The sequence below is a fragment of the Serpula lacrymans genome (genome assembly GCF_000218685.1).
Source record: "Serpula lacrymans var. lacrymans S7.9 unplaced genomic scaffold SERLAscaffold_1, whole genome shotgun sequence".
Classification (NCBI taxonomy): domain Eukaryota; kingdom Fungi; phylum Basidiomycota; class Agaricomycetes; order Boletales; family Serpulaceae; genus Serpula; species Serpula lacrymans.
Window position 1 is genome coordinate 2,871,365 of NW_006763290.1, and position 18,292 is coordinate 2,889,656.

Sequence of the window (18,292 nt, forward strand, 5' to 3'; positions counted from 1 at the left end):
CGTTCGTGCCTCACACATTGCTAGTTCTTTGAAAAGTCAGCAGCTCAGCCAATACAAACCTAGTTTATAAAAAATCAGCAACATGTCAGCCTCAAATTGGGCACAAACCCTCACAGCAATTTGTCAAAATATTGGTAAAATTTTAGTTAATCTATCACAAAGTATATATTTATAATATTTGAAGTATTCCAGAGGTGGCTGAAATTATGCTGTTTGTGTACAAATCATACCTCTCCCAGCTTGGCTGGAACCCTTTCATGCCCGTGGTGTAAAGTAAAGTAAATGGTCACATGACTGGTCATGTGACTTGGAAAAATAAAAGTAAAAGTACGAAAAAGGTGAAGTGTAAGTAGGTGTAACAACCAAGAGTTAGTTACTCTGGTGCACACAGGAACACACTATAAAGGTAGTGATGAGGGAGTGGTTACCCCTTAAGCTGCAGAGAGTTTGTTGGTATACAACAGGAGGACTCGCTGAGGAGTCTCCTTGATCTATTGGGGTATTTATACTAATACAGAGTGTTTGTACCTACATACTGTATAGTTGATAAAAGCAGTGGTGTGATTAGCTCCACTGCGTGAGAGATTTTGTGTCTAAAAGAAGAATAAAGGCAGTGTTGCGCGAGAAAGTGGAGTTAGAAACAAAAAGGAAAGTGCCGCATGGCACAGAGTGTGAACTATAGTAAAAGGTTAAAGCGGAGAATGAAAATTAAAGGAAAGGTCCGAAAATTGTGTTATCGTAACACTACCCCCTTCTAAGGCTCAACTTCCAGGCGAGACCAAATACCGGAGGTGGTAGTTAAATTTTTGGGCATAGTTTGAAAAAGAGAATTTAAAAGTTTTGAATCAATGCCTCTAAGCTTCCTAGGAGCTGAGGGATTCTTAGAATAAAATTTGTGAACAGCGTCGCGGGAATTGTCTAGATGGGCTTCTGGTTCCCACATTCTGTCCTTGTCTCCATATCCCTTCCATAGGACTAGGAATTCTAGTTTTCCATGCTTCAAGTGTGCGTCCATCACCCGTTCAACTTTGAACTCTTCTTCACCTTCCTGGGTGACTACAACCGGTCCGGGCCGGTCTACGCGCTGTCCCGGCAGCGGCCCTTTGTAAGGTTTCACATGGCAAATATTGACCGTGGGTACTACCTTCATTCGTTTTGGGAGTTCCAGCTCCACCGCATTAGGTTTGACTGCCTTAATCCGGTAAGGACCAATCCACTACCAATCCACTTTTTGGTCAGTTTTCTAGACTGCCTATCTTTTAACTTTAAGTGGTCAGTATCTAACCAGACTAGGTCGCCGACCTTGTATTGGCCTTAGAGTGTCTACGCTCTGCCCTGTTTTTCATCTGCTCTGCAGTTTTGAATAGCATCTTGCACATTTCGTCCAAGGCAGATTTCATGTCTTTGGCCATGTTCTCAGCCGCCTTGTTCTTGCTTTTGCCAGGTTCTACACCCATTCTGGGGAGGTACAATCCTAGTAACCTCAAATGGTGCCTTTCCCGTAGCCGACAACTGTTTGATATTATAAGAGAACTGGGCTATCTTTAGCCACTTGGCCCAATCCATCTGCCTGTCATTAATAAATATCCGGAGATATTGTTTCAACTCCTGGTTGAGTCTCTCTGTTTGTCCATCAGTCTGCGGATGGAACACCGTTGATAATTTAGGTTTGATGCCCAGCATCTGGCATAATTCTTTCGTAAATTTGCTAGTGAATTGTGGCCCTCTATTGGAGATAACCGTTTCTGGTAACCCATGGATAGACCATACAAAATCTTTGAATAAATCTACCGTACCAGCGGCAGTTATAGTTTTGTTGGTGGGAATGAATACTACTTCTTTGGAAAAGTGATCTACTACCACTATTACTGAATCATACCCATTTGACTCGGGTAGATCCATTGTGAAATCAACCAATATATCCTGCCAGGGACCAGCTGGTATCGGATTTGGCATAAGTTTACTGGCTGGTGGTTGATGAGAATCCTTAGCCATAGCACATCTCAGACAGGATTTTATGTATTCCTGTACATCTTTGACCATCCCAGGCCACATGTAGTTTCTGGAGATCAACTCCATCGTTCGTTGCCACCCAGGGTGCCCAGCCACTGGAGTGTCATGATGTCTGTCTATTGCCTTGATCCTTGCGGATTCAGGCACATAGATTTTGTTTTTAAAATGAAAGAGCCCGTCTTTCCATAGATAGTTTTCATTGCTGTCTAGGCGCGCCTTCTCTTCTGAGGAGATGTCTTTCTTGAAGACTTCCAGAAGATCCAAATCCTGCCCAATTCTAACATTGGCAACCCTTGATTGGTCTATCAGGGTAACACCTTTGTTATCATCCTCGATACCATTGGCATGAACTATAGTAAAAGGTTAAGGCGGAGAATGAAAATTAAAGGAAAGGTCCGAAAATTGTGTTATCGTAACAGTAGGTACTGGTACGTCAATTGTAACACATCAAAAATCACATTTGTCTCAGCTATTATCTGCCAGGCTTTGGTAAATTATCATTTATTGGCACAACCGGGACATGTATATGTCTGGTGACTGGTTGTCATATCAAGCTAGGCATACAAGGGCTTTGAGATCAATCATATAACTCTTTTGTCAAGTCTCTTAATAAAACTATGTGAAACTACAATGGATGTTAGTTTAAGGTGATCTCTAATAAATGTAATATAACATACCTCAGCCGCTGCCCAAGAGGCTATAGAAACGACTGAGGAATTTCTATACTAAGCCCCCTACTACTTATAGTCGGAGGTGCTACTTGCTACAGTATAATGACTCCTAGGATAACAATGGTGACTCCATGGAGAACAATGGCTGCTTTGGCAGAGACCTGGTTTATCCGGTTTTGTCATCTCTTTCTCCCTCTTCCTCATACAAACTGATCCAAACAATAAGCTGATAACTGATATATACTCTGTAAGGATAATGTTAAATGCTCAGTCTGTGTGTTAAAGACTGTATTGATATCTACCTGTAAGAATAATGTTAAATGCTGTGATAGATGTAAGTAAATATTGTTGTGACTATAATGAAATAACATACCTCAGTCTGTGTGTAAAAGACTGAGGCTCTAGAATGGAAATCTACGGGTTTTTGGTGTAATTGTGGGAAAATTATGCATTAGGTAATTCTAGAAAAGCGGACAGGATAGAATGAAGTCTGCAAACATAGGTAGAAAGAAAGATATAAGAAATGTGAATGTATAATGCTAACACACCCCCTCAAACCAAAATCAGCCCCATGAGCTTGACAAAATATTCTAGTTTCGAACGAGAGAGAGGTTTAGTGAGACAATCAGCTGGCATGTCATTTGTAGGACAATATAGTAGGTTGATCTTGTTGTGTTCAATGGCTTCTTGTACAAAGTGAAAATGTGTGTCTATGTGCTTGGTTTGTGCATGGTAGACATTGTTCCTTGCGAGTTCAATGGCACTTTTGTTGTCATTATATAAAGTTATTTTTGATGGTTTTGATGTGGCTGTGATTTCAGCCCATATGTTTTGCAGCCACATGGCTTCTTTGGTTGCATGTGAGATGAATATGTACTCGGCCTCAGTAGTGGACAGTGCAACCAGTGGTTGCATTTTTGAGTTTCATGATACCACGCCTCCATTGATTCTGAAAACGTAGCCGGAGATGGAGTGTCTATGGAGGTGAGAGGCGAAATCTGCATCAGTGTATCCAACAAGGTCCTCATTGGTTGAGCCTATTACTAAGTGTAGGTCTCTTGTTGTTTTGAGATACTTGAATACTCATTTTGCGGCTGACCAGTGAGCTTGTCCAGGATTTTCAAGAAAACAAGAGAGGCTTGAAATTGCAAAGGAGATGTCGGGATGAGTACACTGAGATGGGTACATAAGTGAACCAATTGCCTGTCTGTAAGGTATGGTCGTCATCTCTTGACTGTCGTTTGTATTGGTAGGTGATTGTAGGTTAAAACGAGCAAGTATAGATTCGATGAAGGCTTTTTGGCCAAGAGAGATGGTGCGTGACTTTCTGTCTTGTTGTATGTCAATACCCAATAGCCATTTTACTTCTCCTACATCAGTAAAGTCCCAAATTACTTACCGGCCCTTTCCATGCTTGCCGGAAACCCGACTGTCCTTAATGTGACTTAATTGGTACTTTTCTTTCTTGCTCCTTATTGTCAGAAGTTGACAAGGAAAAGATGTTCTTGCAGGGTTTGCAAGTACAGCGCAAGGGTGAAAAAGCGTGAAAGTGCACGGGTATCACATGTATATTTTGAACACAGTAGTGAATGTACTATATCCTCCGTAAAGTACAAAAAAAAATCAAAAAGCTATCTCGAATGCGTGGTGGTCAGCATATTTGTTGACATAGAAGGCACGGAAAGCATCATAGGAATGGTAGTACTTGAGAGAATCGGGAATGCAGTCAGTGCCGTAGATAGGAATTAGATGGGCGGCACGGTAGATGGTGTTGACGTGAATGACAGCGAGATTGCGCAAGCCGTCTTTGCAGTGCCCTGGGCATACCATCCACATCCCGGTGTCCTCGTCTGCTGCATTGCCGATCTTGTCAAACCAGTGGATCACAGCGCAGGGGTAATGAACTTGCTGGTATTTGAATGAAAAAAAACACAGGACTCGAGCAATATAGAGCCCTTGCATACCTTCAAGGTCCGGGTTGGTGCTGATAAACACACAATCATTGCGTTTGTATGTGTAGCGCCAGAGAGGGCAGGCACGGATGTGCTCACGTCGCATGCCACCAATACCGCTCGGGTTGCTGGGAGCATAGAATGTTGCTGCGGCCGAATTGAAAACATATACTTTGCCTTCATGGCGGGGACATAAAGCAGCAGGGACATCCTCAGGGTTACGGGGATCGTTGGGGTACAGCTGCACAAATAGGAACCATCGGACAAGATGCCGCAGGTGGAGAACACCAATTTCTTCTGCCAGTGCTGGTACTGTTCGTGCATGCTTTGCTTCTGTGGTGGGACCGTGGGTATGGGCAGGGGTTCCTTGGTAAAAGCTAGTACTCATGGTAAGTCTTCGTAAGCCAAACATCAGCAAGTGTCCTTGGCCCTTGTATAACCTCGCCGGCCTCGAAGTCGTCCCCTGATCGTGACATGAAAATAGCGGGGTTCAATTGGTGCTGCAGGTTCTCGTGTGGCTCATTTTCGCGTTCGGTAGCTGCATGCAACAGTCAGATTTACAACAAGAAATATTGATGGAAAACCACTCACCCAAAGCTGTTAGAGCACCTGATAGGCAAGTGCCGTGTAGCATTCTTCGCTCTGTGAAATCCATGCGGGATGCTGCAAGCTTATCCAGGCGCTGGTTGGACAAAAGCATTTGCCTGAGTGGGGCATTCTTGCTTGACCAGCGCCATGGCTGTTTGACTGCTTTGATATGCTTGGCCTCAGTGATTGACAAGCACAGGCCATTTGGTGTGCCAAAGAGTCGGATAAGAAATTGATAGTGAGTCATGGAGTATTGTCGGGGAAGCGAGAAGGTAAAAACAACGCCTGTTGTTTCGAAAATTTTGCGATAATGGTGAAAGCGGTTGAGGGCGCCCTGTATTTTGTCCAGTGTATCTTCTGTAATGACATTGCGACAGACGAGGTAACGGAATTCCAAAAATGCACAAAATGTGCGGACAATGTTGGGGGCAACATAACCTTCAATAGCGGTGTAAAACATTATCAGCAGAGTAATATGATGCCCCAAACAAATACATACCTCCATCAGTGCTTTGGAATTGTCCCCTGTCCACTGTTTGAAACCACGGCCTTGAGGAAATCGCCATATATTCAAAAATGATGCAACAGCGGCAATTCTTGACAAAAATCAGATATACCGCCAAATATGTAAGTGAGATCAATGTACCTTCGGTCTATGTCACCCATGATCTCTGCAGCTCGTTTGGCTCCATGGGTGATCTTGAGATATTGTTCGACCCAGTCAACAAGGTGATCCTTGAACGTGCCTTTGATGATTTGAGGGAGCAGATTGGGTGACAAGAGTGTGTGAATATCGGCGCGAGGAAAGTCGTTGGTAAATGGCTGAATATATGTATATGTTAGTGGATGCATGTAATTGAAACAAATGATGATAACAACTTACGACAAGGTTGCCGATAATTCCGTATTCATCCCATAATGTTGCAGAGTCCAATTCTTTGGTGAGCATGTCTGTATGCTCGCGGCAGCGGTACAAGCTGGCTTTGTTGAGGTCTGTGCAAAGTGCAAGGCATCTGCAAATTTGGTGAGCCTGTGAGTTGAAGTAATAGGAAACAAATCTTACTTTGGGCACCAATTACGTACTATACACGCAAGTACCACTTGCTCTTCATAGTCAGCTATATAAGGTCCCAGTCCATATATAACACGCCGGAAGTGCCCATCCCCAAAGTGTATGGTCTTAGGTTTTGTCATAGCTGGCTTCAGAGTTTGCAGGATTGTAGATAAAGAAGTGTGAAATAACCTGCGCCGAAATGTTCGAAAATTGTCGTCACCGGCGTACTCTCGAGAAGCTAAGTGTTAATGTCAGCAACTGTTCTAGATACCAAGTAGAATAAACATACTTTTGAGAATAGCAAGGAAGCCAATCACGGCAACAGCGTCATGGTGCGCTCGACGTACGTTGTTATGCATGTTACCGATTGATACATAGAGTGGGTAATATTCATTGTTGCCCGTTGCCACTGAAACCATTGTCTTATCACTACCAAGAATCACAGGGATGAAGGTAGATCCATGCATTTCTGGATCATTTGAGATTTTGTGCTGTTTATGTTCAGTTAAACTCATGGAAAAAGAGGGAATTCTCACCGCTTGTTGCCAAGACCAATCTCCGGACATGAAGTGCTCCCACTGACACTTGTTGGTGGATGCATCATACTCTCGAAAAGGTGTGAGGTCAATCTCACCATTGTAATCGGGATTTGACAGCATGTTCCGGACAACCTTGTGAGGGTCCCTGAACCAGACCTCAAAATCATCGGTCATCCACGGTGGAACATTGGTATTAGGGCGCTCTCCTGTATATTTGACCAAGAAGCTTTCCCAGGCCACATCGCCGAGTGGTGTGCGATCAATGACTTTGTAAAAGTCACGGTGATTGGAAAATGGAGGGGAGACGTGACAAAACCGAATAAACCAGGTCTCTGCCAAAGCAGCCATTGTTCTCCATGGAGCATAGCCACCATTCCATGGAGTAACCATTGTTCTCCTAGGAGCACAATTGTACTCCTAGGAGTCATTATACTGTAGCGAGTAGCACCTCCGACTATAAGTAGTAGGGGGTTTAGTATAGGAATACCTCAGTCGTTTCTATAGCCTCTTGGGCAGCGGCTGAGGTATGTTACATTACATTTATTAGAGATCACCTTAAACTAACATCCATTGTAGTTTCACATAGGTAAATAATATAGTCGTTTCTATAGCCTCTTGGGCAGCGGCTGAGTTTCACTTAGTTTTATTAGGTTATGAGCCCTGGTGCGTAAAAACTACGCAGGAAATAATTCTTATTTGAAACGGCAACCTCGGAACCATGACCACAGCACACGATACATCTGCATGTCCAGTTCTCACTGGACCCAACAATTTTCAGATATGGAAACTCCGGATCATCTCAAAGCTATGTCGGGAAAAAGTTCTCCGGGTTGTTACTGGAGAGGAGCTTAAGCCCTCACCAGGAAACCCTACCTCCTCAGAGGATCCTGAGATCACCTGGATACTTAAGGATGAGAAGGCACATGGAAACATCCAGGACCATATCTCTGATGCCCTCCTATTGAGGACTGGAGACCTCACCAGCTCCAAGGAGTTATTTGATAAACTTGTCTCACTCCATCAAACGTCCAACATTGCCTTGGCCTTCTATTCATTCCAGCAACTCACCAAATTGTCTTGGGATGGGACATCACCTATCCAGGACCACATTGCAAAAATCTGGACAATTGATTCACACCTCTCCGGAATGAAACTAGGAGTTGATACCAAACTCATGGCTTTCGCTCTTCTCCAATCTCTCCCATGCACTCCTGAATGGAAAATATTTCAGTCATCAGTAATCAACACGATTAAAGAAAATAAACTTACCTTTGATGCAGTTGAGATCCGGATCACTGCAGAAGTTGCACGACAGTCAGGGAAGGCCCCTGGAGGTTCCGAATCAGCACTCAAATCCAATGAGAAGTGGTGTGACTTCCACAAAGCCAAATCACACAACACCTCGGAGTGTCGAACACTTCAGTCAGCTGAAAAAGGTCAAAGGAAGAAGGAAAAGGAAAGATACAAGGATAAAGGAAAAGAGAAAGAAAAGGCAAATACGGCAGAGCAATCATCCTGATCTAACTCCGAGGAGGAACAGAGTCATATTGCATTGGATCATGTACATATTTCCAAGCCCCTTGCTAAACGCATTCAAGCTTACCTTGTGTCGGAACCTGATAAGACCAAAACAACAATTATTATTGACTCCGGAGCAACATCCCACATGGTCCCTCACCGCTCCTGGTTTGAGCCAGGAACATACCATGTTCTGCATCCTCCGAGGACAATCAGTTCTAGGGATGAATCCTCTGTAAATGCCATTAGCATTGGAACAGTAATCCTACAAGCAACTGTTGGCAAAAGGACTACAATATTGCACTGTCAAATGTCTTACTTGTGCCAAATTTCACGTTAGCACTCGTCTCTGTCCACAAATTGTCCAAAACGGGGTTATCAACACTTTTTCCAGCAGGGTCAAATGCTTGTGAAGTTCGGAAAAAGGAGGAACTTATCCTCACTGCGTTACACAAGCGAGGACTTTATCACATCCAAGCAAAACCCGAAATCAACCCGGAGTCAGCTTTTGCAGCAGTAGATGTAAATTTATTGCACAGAAGAATGGGATACATTGGAATGGACCATGTGCAACAAATGGTTACAAAAGGACAGCTCCAGGACATAGACACCCTTACCGGAACCCCGGAGTTTTGTGAACCTTGTGCTTTATGAAAGATGAAGAAATTACCTTTCAAGTCCACTGGAGGAAACTGAGCCAAGCACCCCATACAAATTGTGCACACAGATGTTGGAGGACCAATCAAACCAACTTCCAGGGAGGGTTTTTGGTACTGGATTATTATTGTAGATGATTTCTCCAAATTTCCATGGATATATTTCCTAAAACATAAAAGTGAAGCACTGGAATGATATAAGCAATGGAAAGAAGATGTCCAAACATTCTTCCGGACTCATTTGGGAGAAGAAAACTTCACTCCACTATACACAGAATTCCTCCGGAGCGATGGGGGAGGAGAATATACTGGCAATGCATTCAAAAATCAACTCCGAAGAGATGGTGTCATCCAAGAAACTACAGCTGCAGATACTCTGGAACAAAATGGCATTGCAGAACACATGAATCAGACATTGGCTACATTAGCAACCACTATGCTCCATGATTCCAAGCTCCCAAAGTCATTTTGGGTAGATGCCATGCAAACAGCTGCATATATCACAGCACGCAGCCCAGCATCAGGACTCCATGGAAAGACCCCATATGAAATCCTGTTTAAAAGGAGAGTTGATCCAACTTTGTTTCGCCTTTTCGGATGCCAAGCATATGCCTTGATTCCGAAAGACAAAAGGCAAGGGAAGTTTTACTCCAAGGGGCGCAAAGCCATAATGATTGGCTACACACATGGAAAGCAAGCCTACAAACTCCTAGACACTGAAAAACGGACTGTGTTTTCCAGTCGGCATATCATATTCAATGAATCCGGAAAGGTACAAAAGGATGACACTGCTCCCTGGAACACAGACACTAGCACAGATCAGTGGGAGGGACTCATTCCAGAGAATGCTCACTATCCAGACCAAAAAACATTGGAGGAGGATGATCCTGACCCTCGGATCCGAGATCCAAATGAATTGCAAATGGAACCACATCTCCAAGGAGATGTTCCACAAGCAATGGAACCATATCAGCATGAAGATGTTCCGAGAGCAGTGGGGCAATACCTCCGCGGAGACGTTCCGAGAGCAGTGGGAGCACCTGATAAGCTTAGACACCCTCCACAACAGTCTCTACAACCAAGACCTGAACACTGGCCATCTTCAGAACGGAAAGCCAAAGTAGAGTTACAGTCAGTGGGAGGACAGCCCCTCAACATACAGCCAGCTGATGTGGAAAAAGTCCGAATACAGCTAGACAGCCTGTCCATTGGATCAGCTTCTGGAAGGCATACAACACCTCCAAGGAGTCATCCAACACCTCCGAGGAGTGATTCAACACCTTCAGGAGTGAGTGGGGCAACAAATACACAAATGTGTCTACTCCCTGGAGTACCTGCACAAGTTCCTAAAAGAGCAGTCATGCCTGCTGAAGTCCTAGGAGTACGCAGAAGCAGTCGCCAGACCCGTCCTGCAGACAAAAACCGAGATTATCAAAGGACTCTAGATGAGGAACAGTCTCGAAAAGAGCAGCATGACAACTCCATGGAGAAACCTAACACTCCTGAGGTTCATGAAGAAACATCTGATACAGAGGAGACATTCTTTGCTTGAATAGCAAGTACTGGTCCATCTAACACAGACCTTCCAAGGACACTAAAGGAAGCCTTATCACGTCCGGATGGAGAATTATGGAAGTCTGCCTTGGAGGAGGAACTCCTAAGTCTCAATACTAATGCAGTATATGACACTGTTCCACTTCCGAAGGGAGTAAAACCCATCACATCAAAACCTGTGTTCCGGATCAAGTTTGATCAAAACGGAAACATTGAGAGATACAAACTCCGGATTATTGCACGAGGTTTTACTCAAAGGGAGGGGATTGATTACCAGGAGGTTTTTGCTCCGGTTGCAAACTTAGAGTCAATCCAAATTATTCTAGCCCTGGCAGCAAAGTACAACCTAGAACTTGATCAAATGGATGTATTCACAGCTTATCTCAATGGAGAACTTGAAGAAGAACTGTACATGCTTCCTCCAGGGGGTGTTCTTATCCAACCTGGATACTGCTGGAGATTGAAGAAATCCATCTACGGGTTAAAACAAGCTGGTTGTACATGGAACAAAACTTTTGATTGCAAGTTCCAGGAACTCGGTTTCACAAGACTAAATGCAGAAACATGTCTCTATGTATCCCGCGACAACAAACAAATATGCTTTGTTGTTGTCTACGTAGATGACCTCCTCCTAGGAGCTTCATCCTGGAAATTCATGGATATCACAAAAGCCAAACTCGAATCCATATTCAAAATGCGGGACCTTGGAGAAGCAAAATACATCCTCGGAATAGAAATCCAACGTGATCGTTCAAACAAGACAATATCCCTATTGCAACGCCAATACATCGACACAGTCCTGGAGCGTACTGGAATGAAGAACTGCAAACCAGTATGGACACCAATGGCCCATGGATCAAAACTCCTTGCAAATGCTCCAGGGGAAGATATTGTGCAACACGAGATGCATATTGAAGGGTGTCAAGTGTCATACCTCTCAATTGTAGGCTCCCTCATGTATGCCATGCTCGGAACCCGCCCAGACATTGCCTACATTGTTGGAATACTAAGCAGGCATAGCTCAGCTCCAAGGAGCCATCACTGGGAAGCTGCAAAATGTGTCCTCCGATATCTGAAAGCAACCAGGGACATGGAACTATGATATGATGGCACGGATGTCTCCATGGACATGGATTTCTATGGATATTCAGATGCAGATTGGTCTGGAGACCCAGACACGTCTCAATCAACATCAGGGTTTGTCTTTATCACCATCCAAGGAGCAATCTCCTGGACAAGCAAAAGGCAAAGCATGATAGCTTTATCCTCCACGGAGTCAGAGTACATTGGATTGAGCAATGCTGGACAACACCTTGCATGGCTTCGGACATTTTTTGAAGAAATTAGACATGCTTAAAATGGACCTACAACATTGCACTGTGACAATCAAGCAGCTATCATTCTTACACGAGATCCACAGTTCCGTGCTCGCACAAAACATATTCAACGGAAATATCATTTTATCCAAGATGACTTAGTATCAAAGGGAGAGGCAGTAATCAGATACGTTCCTACAGGAGATATGGTTGCAGACATTCTCACTAAACCCCTCACTCATGAAAAACACTGGAAATTCTCTAAAGCTATGGGACTACGGTTGCACTCGAGTGGGAGTGACAAAACCAGATAAACCCGGTCTCTGCCGAAGCAGCCATTGTTCTCCTAGGAGTCATTATACTGTAGCGAGTAGCACCTCCGACTATAAGTAGTAGGGGGTTTAGTATAGGAATACCTCAGTCGTTTCTATAGCCTCTTGGGCAGTGGCTGAGGTATGTTACATTACATTTATTAGAGATCACCTTAAATTAACATCCATTGTAGTTTCACATAGGTAAATAATAAAGTTGTTTCTATAGCCTCTTGGGCAGCAGCTGAGTTTCACTTAGATTTATTAAGATGTGATGTTTGGCCAGCGTTGCGGCCCATAAATCGGATAAGATGTCCATATTTGCAGTGGACATATGGCTTCATTTGAATAGCAGTTCAGCAAGCTCAAATTCAATCCTATTGCGGTACGGAGTCCAGTCATCTGGGGATTTTTCAGGTGCTGGGAATGGTGGGCTATCAGGTGGGAGAATCACACCATCAGCTGTGCATGGTTGTCCTGTAATGAGTGTCAGGAAGTACAGAAATGAGTGACAAAAATGAGCTTACCATTAAGATACAGGTGGTATGTACGATAGAAATGCTCACTCGCATCAGTGAACTCGGCTTCGAGGCCATCTGAGCTTTCATCCACATCCATTGGCAGTGGAGAGCCGCGTTGGGGAACCTCCACTTCTGGGTGTTCTGGGTCTGAGTGTTGGTCCCCATCCACGGGGAGCGGAGAGCCAGGCTGTGGAGAGAATTGAGAATGTGATCGTGATGTGGGAGCCGGAAGAGGTGGGGGCTCAGCAGGGGGACAAGGTTCCTGCCTTCAAGAGGGTGCAGGATGATAATCTGGATGTGCAGTATGCATGTGTTAAGTGAGACCGGAACAATTTTGGAGCCATCGTGTACAAGTTGGATATAGGCATGGAAGGCAAAGCGCGTTATAGTCCCGCTGTGTGTATGAGGTGTGACCTGGACCATTGAGATTGAGAGAACAACGAGGGCAACAACATAAAGCTAACACGTCAACCTGTGTGTGCAGTGTGAGGGCTTTGGACGTTTGCAGCGAGTTGAGGGCAGTGCTAAGGGTCGACTGTTATTCAGATTCAGTCCCTGGCAGTGTACAAATCTGTTGCCTTTTTTTGCATTATTTTGCATCACTTGCACAACCCCCCACTATCCTTCAGACCTCTTGCCTCCTTGACTTTGACAGTAATATGTCTGAGCCCCAGCGTATGCAGACCCGAGCTAAGAATGCAACCCAGCGCCCCGGTCTACATCTTCTTGAGGCTCAAGCTGAGCAAAACCCGGTAAAACGGCGCACCAAGGCCGAGAAGGCTGCTGATGACCAGCACGAGAAGGATTCAAAGGAGGCAAAAGCTGCAGCCATTCAAGACAGCTACAAACACATTGCCGTGCTTCAAGAGCAGATGCAAGTCACACAGCAAAATGCACATGCTGACGCACCTAAGTCAAGACGCCCTTGCCCTTGTCCACACCAGGTAAAGCACATCAGTGATGCCTCTGGATCAAAGGCTGCAAATGAAGGAAACACAGCAGCTGACAGCATTGTAGTGAAAGGGGTGCAAAAGGGGCACGAGGGCCAGGCAAAGGGCAAGTGTGCTGCTGATGTTGCTCAGCTTGCAAGTGATGAGGAGGAAGAAATACCTGCACCTGCAAAGTCGAAGTTAAAGAAGGCCTTGAAGACAGCTGTTCGTGATGCAATTGAGGCTGTTTCTGATGCGGTTGATGGAACTGTGCAGGCACATATTTCTCATGGGAATACCGATGCGGTGTAAGTCTCTTCTTTTGTTCTTCCCATCAATGAAAATACACTTCACTGAAATGGCAATTTTCTTCTTCAACCTCACTTGTGATGCTACAAGCCCCACGCCTGCTCACCTGAAGTTCCAACTCGCTGGGCGTATCCAAGGATGGGGCGCAGGCATTCCCGCCACTGGAGTCAAGCCGTTGTCTAAGTATGCAAAGTCCACGAGTTCAGCCTCTTCGTTTGTCCCGCAAACTATGTCTTCAATTGCAACATTGTCGACCGCACCCTCTATAGTCTCAAGGGGCTCGACTGTCAGTAGCTGCCCTCCCCCACCAACTCCTGTCAATTCTCCTTTTCCTGGTGATGACATTGTCATGTCAGGCACCTCAGGGCCATTCAACAACGCAATGGACGACTCTGTCGAGCGTGAAGCAGCTCTTGCTTGCACTAGCAAAGGCAAGGGTGTTCTGGTAGGTTTTTGTTCTTTTTGATTTGTCATATACTCACTTTTTTTATGACATATTCAGATTGCTGTCAACACCAGTTTACTTGACAATACGGATGGTGTAGACAGCATGGATGTCGCAGATGTTGGAGACCAAATCGAAAACAACATCACGTCCTCCGAGTCAGACATCGAAGCAGACAGCAATGATATGGATCTTACACCTCCACTCCACCCAGGTACCCACGGCTCAAGCGCCTGCTTGCTCTGCGGTCAACTTAAAGCGCAAGGCTATGGATCAAGTGGATGGCAACAACGCTGACCTTATGCCTCCTCACTCCACCCAGGTACCCATGGCTCAAGCGCCTGCTCGCTCTGCAGTTAAATTACATCGCAAAGTTACGGACCCCCTCAACTCTGAATCCAAAGTGAAAATTATGGAGAACATTGATGAGTTCAAGGCCGTCATCAAGTCTGAGCCGCTGACGCAACATGTCACTTCCTCAGTACGTTATAGCTAACTAGCACATAAGAATCTACTGACCTCAGAGTATACAGACAGACATTGCTGTCATGATGAAAGCACCGGCTGCAAAGCGCCTCAAGCTCCACCTGTCCACCATCGCCAATGACGGAAGTAACTCCTCTATCGACACAACAGCATCCATGAGTGACGTGAGTGGTTTGTCGGTCAACACAAAAAATGCCATGGTAAATACACAGGTTACCATCCTCCCCCGTTCGCAGTATCGCATGAGGCACCTTCCAGAAGGTTGCCAGGCCTTCAGCAAGTGGAGTGGGGAGGTTATTCCGACTGTCATTCTCTGTGTCGGAGATGAAGATGAATTTTGGAACCTCAACGAGAACACTCTTTGCACAAAGCTGCAGTGAATTTGGGAGGCGGTTTATGGAGGACGCATCACACATGCTGTCACCGTTGACGGCCCTGTTCTCGCCATAGTGAGTATGAGTCTGATATTATCTATTGCTATTAATTCCAATTATTGTAAGCTCTTCAGTGTTTGTCGGAGTGGCGCAATAGCATGAGCTCAATTGCACTCGTTGTACTCACAAATTTCATAGCCTCACAGGACGACATCAAGACTGACACCGACCAGCAGGATCTCGTGTTAAGTTTGTTTGCTTCACAAATACGGCTTCTTGTATGATCAGATTACTGAAGACGGATCCTACTTCAATCCCTATCAGTTGGACCTCATTGTTCAAGTCCTCGCACACCATATGTGTGCTGCAGGTGAGGGGTGCGCTCAGCCTTGCCACGGCAGCGGTATATTTATTTTATTCTATCTCTGTGTGATTTACCAATTTTTTTTGCCTTAGATGGAACGTGCACTACGACTTTTTGCAGACGGTAATATCACTCTAGGTGACATAGATGTGAACGGCAATGGAAAGCCTGCAAAGACCCCCCACAAGCACAACAAGGCAACTGGGAAGGAAAGCAGTGCATTGCTTGCATTTTCGGAGGCAAACTGGGGCTCTGCAACAAGAGCTTACATGAGATCTATTAACCGTCACGGTGAAGAGCTTGTCATGTCGTTTTCAGAGCTCGCACATAACATCGCCTTGAAAAGGCGTGGGGTACCAACCTGGACCACCACAGTTCCAGTTCATGAGGACAACTCTGAGGACGAGCGCGTGCGGATCTAAATGGTGCCATTCAGTTTCCCTTGTTTCTACTGCTGCTAACAAACTCATTTGTTATCTACTAGTAGGTTTTACTCTATGAATACTGCCTCGTTGCACATGCTCCAACCCCCCCCCCCCCCCCCCCCCCCCCCCCCATGTTTGTCTTCGTCCTGCTAGCTTTTGTCAACGCTGTCCTATCACCGTTGCCCACTACCACTTTGTTCTCTCGCTCCATCTTACTGTATCAGCTCTATGCCTTATGACCAGTCCCCCGCCTACTTTTTTCATCAATTTGCTGTCCTTTTCCCCTCATTTTACCTCCTTTTGTGGTCCTTTTCACGCCCCTTTTCACTTGCCATACTTGCCATGACATCTACGTACTTGAAATATAGTTTGTCTTGATGCTTTCCCTTCAAACAAGTGTGAATTCAAGTGCCAAAAAGTGAAATTAAGGAGAAACAAGGAGGAGAGTCTACTTGTTCTGACTTGCGGCAAGTGTCTGTGCCCTTGTCGGCGTGCTCCTTGTCGCAAACTTAAACATTCCTTGTTCGGCAATAAAGATGCTGCAAGGGAAATTAAGTAATTTGGGAATTTACTGATGTATATCTGTTATCTTGTATTCTCCCTTCATTCCTTTTTTGAAAACTTCAACAGATGATATGGTGCTACCAGCAATCAACATATTGTTGACAGAGACAGCCACTACGACACTGTTTTGTTTATTATGGTGTACAAATAAGGCGTGATCATGTTGTGACTTGGTGAAGCCAAGATTAGCAAAGGTTGCGGATAGTTTTGCATACCACTGTTTGCCAGCTTGTTTTAGTCTGTATAGTCCTTTATTCAACTTGTATACTAGTCCTTTTTGTTCTGGCTTTAGGTAGTTTGATGGCGGGTACATATATATATCCTCGTCAATGCTGGCATTTAGATAGGCACTTTTGATGTCTATTTGATGAAGTAGTTCCCAGTTCTAGGCGGCTGCATGGGCAAGTACAAGTCAGATTATCGTCAAACGTGATACTGCCGAGTAAGTCTCGTTGTAGTTGACACCATATTGCTGATTATTGCCATTTGCAACTAACCAAACCTTGAATTTTAGGATCTCGCCCTCAGGACCACATTTTATTCAGGGAACATAGTGACATCTTATGATGTTGGCATTTTGCGGCGCTTTGACGAGAGTCCAGGTGCGCAAATTTTCTATTTGCCTTAATTCTTCATTGATAGCCTCTAACCACTCGTCTCTATGTGGTCCTCGTAGCGCTTCAGCCATTGTTGGCGTGTCGCTGTCAAGTTGTGTGTCCGGATCTGCAGCTAGGAGGCAGGCGCTTGTGTAAGCATTGTTGTCGCTATTTTCTTTGCCTGACTCATCCGGTGGGATCAGTGCGGCTGATGCCACACTTTGTCCTTTGTGCAGAGCCCTGTAGAAGCCCTGTGGCTTCGGTTCTGCACATCTGGGACATTCGCGAGGCTCAATTGCGGGTTTGAAAGCCTCTAAAAGGTTGTTTTGAGGGTTCAGAGGGATTTGATAGTGATTTGGGGCTTTGTTAATGATGGGATTAGGGTGGATAACGAGCTGATGAAGTGGATGAGGTTGTATGGCAGGTGGATCGATCAGATGAGGTTCGAGGTGGTGTTGATAGACATGATCAAGTGGGATCGGTAAGTTTTCGAACACATTGTTCTCGTGCGTGGCTAATGGGTCCGCTATAGCCTCAGGTTCGTCAGATCAATCGTCGAAGATCGAATAATCGTCAAGGTGACTGACGGGGGCGAGTTGCTCGTCCGGGTTGAAAGCAATGTCACGTTCTACTGAAACGGTACGTCACTCTGGCCAATAGACCCTGTAAGCTTTGGACTCACTATCAAATCCAACCCATTTGCCAGCTCTTGCATGCGGTTCAAGTTTTCCCACACCAATAACCTTAATGTAAGTGGTACATCCAAATTTGTGGATGTCTCCAAGGTCCGGCTTTGATCCATGGACCATCTCATAGGGCGTTTTGCCGGCTATGTCCTTTGTAGGTGCCCTATTTTTGATCCATACTGCGTGCCTTAATGTTTCTCCCCATAAATTTTTAGGTAGACTTGCGCCTAGTAGCATTGCTCACGCTGATTCAACGAGTGTGCAGTTTAATCATTTGGATACACCATTCTGCTGAGGTGAGTCATGGCTTGTTAACTCTCTGACTGTCCCTTGTTTTTGCGTTCTAAAAGATCTGTGCTGGTGTATTCGCCGCCTTGATCAGATCTCAAAATTCTAATTTTAGCTTGGTTCTTTTGAACGT

General features: G+C 45.0%; 3 protein-coding genes across 3 annotated transcripts; 1 reads left to right on the top strand and 2 right to left on the bottom strand.

Moving 5' to 3' along the window:
- Positions 1–4,307: 4,307 nt before the first annotated feature.
- On the bottom strand, positions 4,308–7,165 carry SERLADRAFT_364530 (uncharacterized protein; the record flags this gene model as incomplete). The annotated part of the gene is made up of 6 exons (XM_007312435.1): positions 4,308–4,969; positions 5,246–5,820; positions 5,871–6,046; positions 6,108–6,237; positions 6,288–6,516; positions 6,568–7,165. 6 exons carry the CDS (start codon positions 7,163–7,165, stop codon positions 4,308–4,310), a joined length of 2,370 nt encoding a protein of 789 aa, XP_007312497.1.
- Positions 7,166–12,512: 5,347 nt separating this feature from the next.
- SERLADRAFT_432196 (uncharacterized protein) lies at positions 12,513–13,116 on the bottom strand (the record flags this gene model as incomplete). Its single annotated transcript, XM_007312436.1, has 3 exons — positions 12,513–12,649; positions 12,700–12,955; positions 13,018–13,116. 3 exons carry the CDS (start codon positions 13,114–13,116, stop codon positions 12,513–12,515), a joined length of 492 nt encoding a protein of 163 aa, XP_007312498.1.
- A 236-nt stretch (positions 13,117–13,352) lies between these two features.
- Positions 13,353–16,022, top strand: SERLADRAFT_432197 (uncharacterized protein; the record flags this gene model as incomplete). Its single annotated transcript, XM_007312437.1, has 8 exons — positions 13,353–13,930; positions 14,022–14,376; positions 14,434–14,590; positions 14,655–14,857; positions 14,910–15,026; positions 15,443–15,514; positions 15,580–15,639; positions 15,693–16,022. 8 exons carry the CDS (start codon positions 13,353–13,355, stop codon positions 16,020–16,022), a joined length of 1,872 nt encoding a protein of 623 aa, XP_007312499.1.
- Between the last annotated feature and the right edge of the window lie 2,270 nt (positions 16,023–18,292).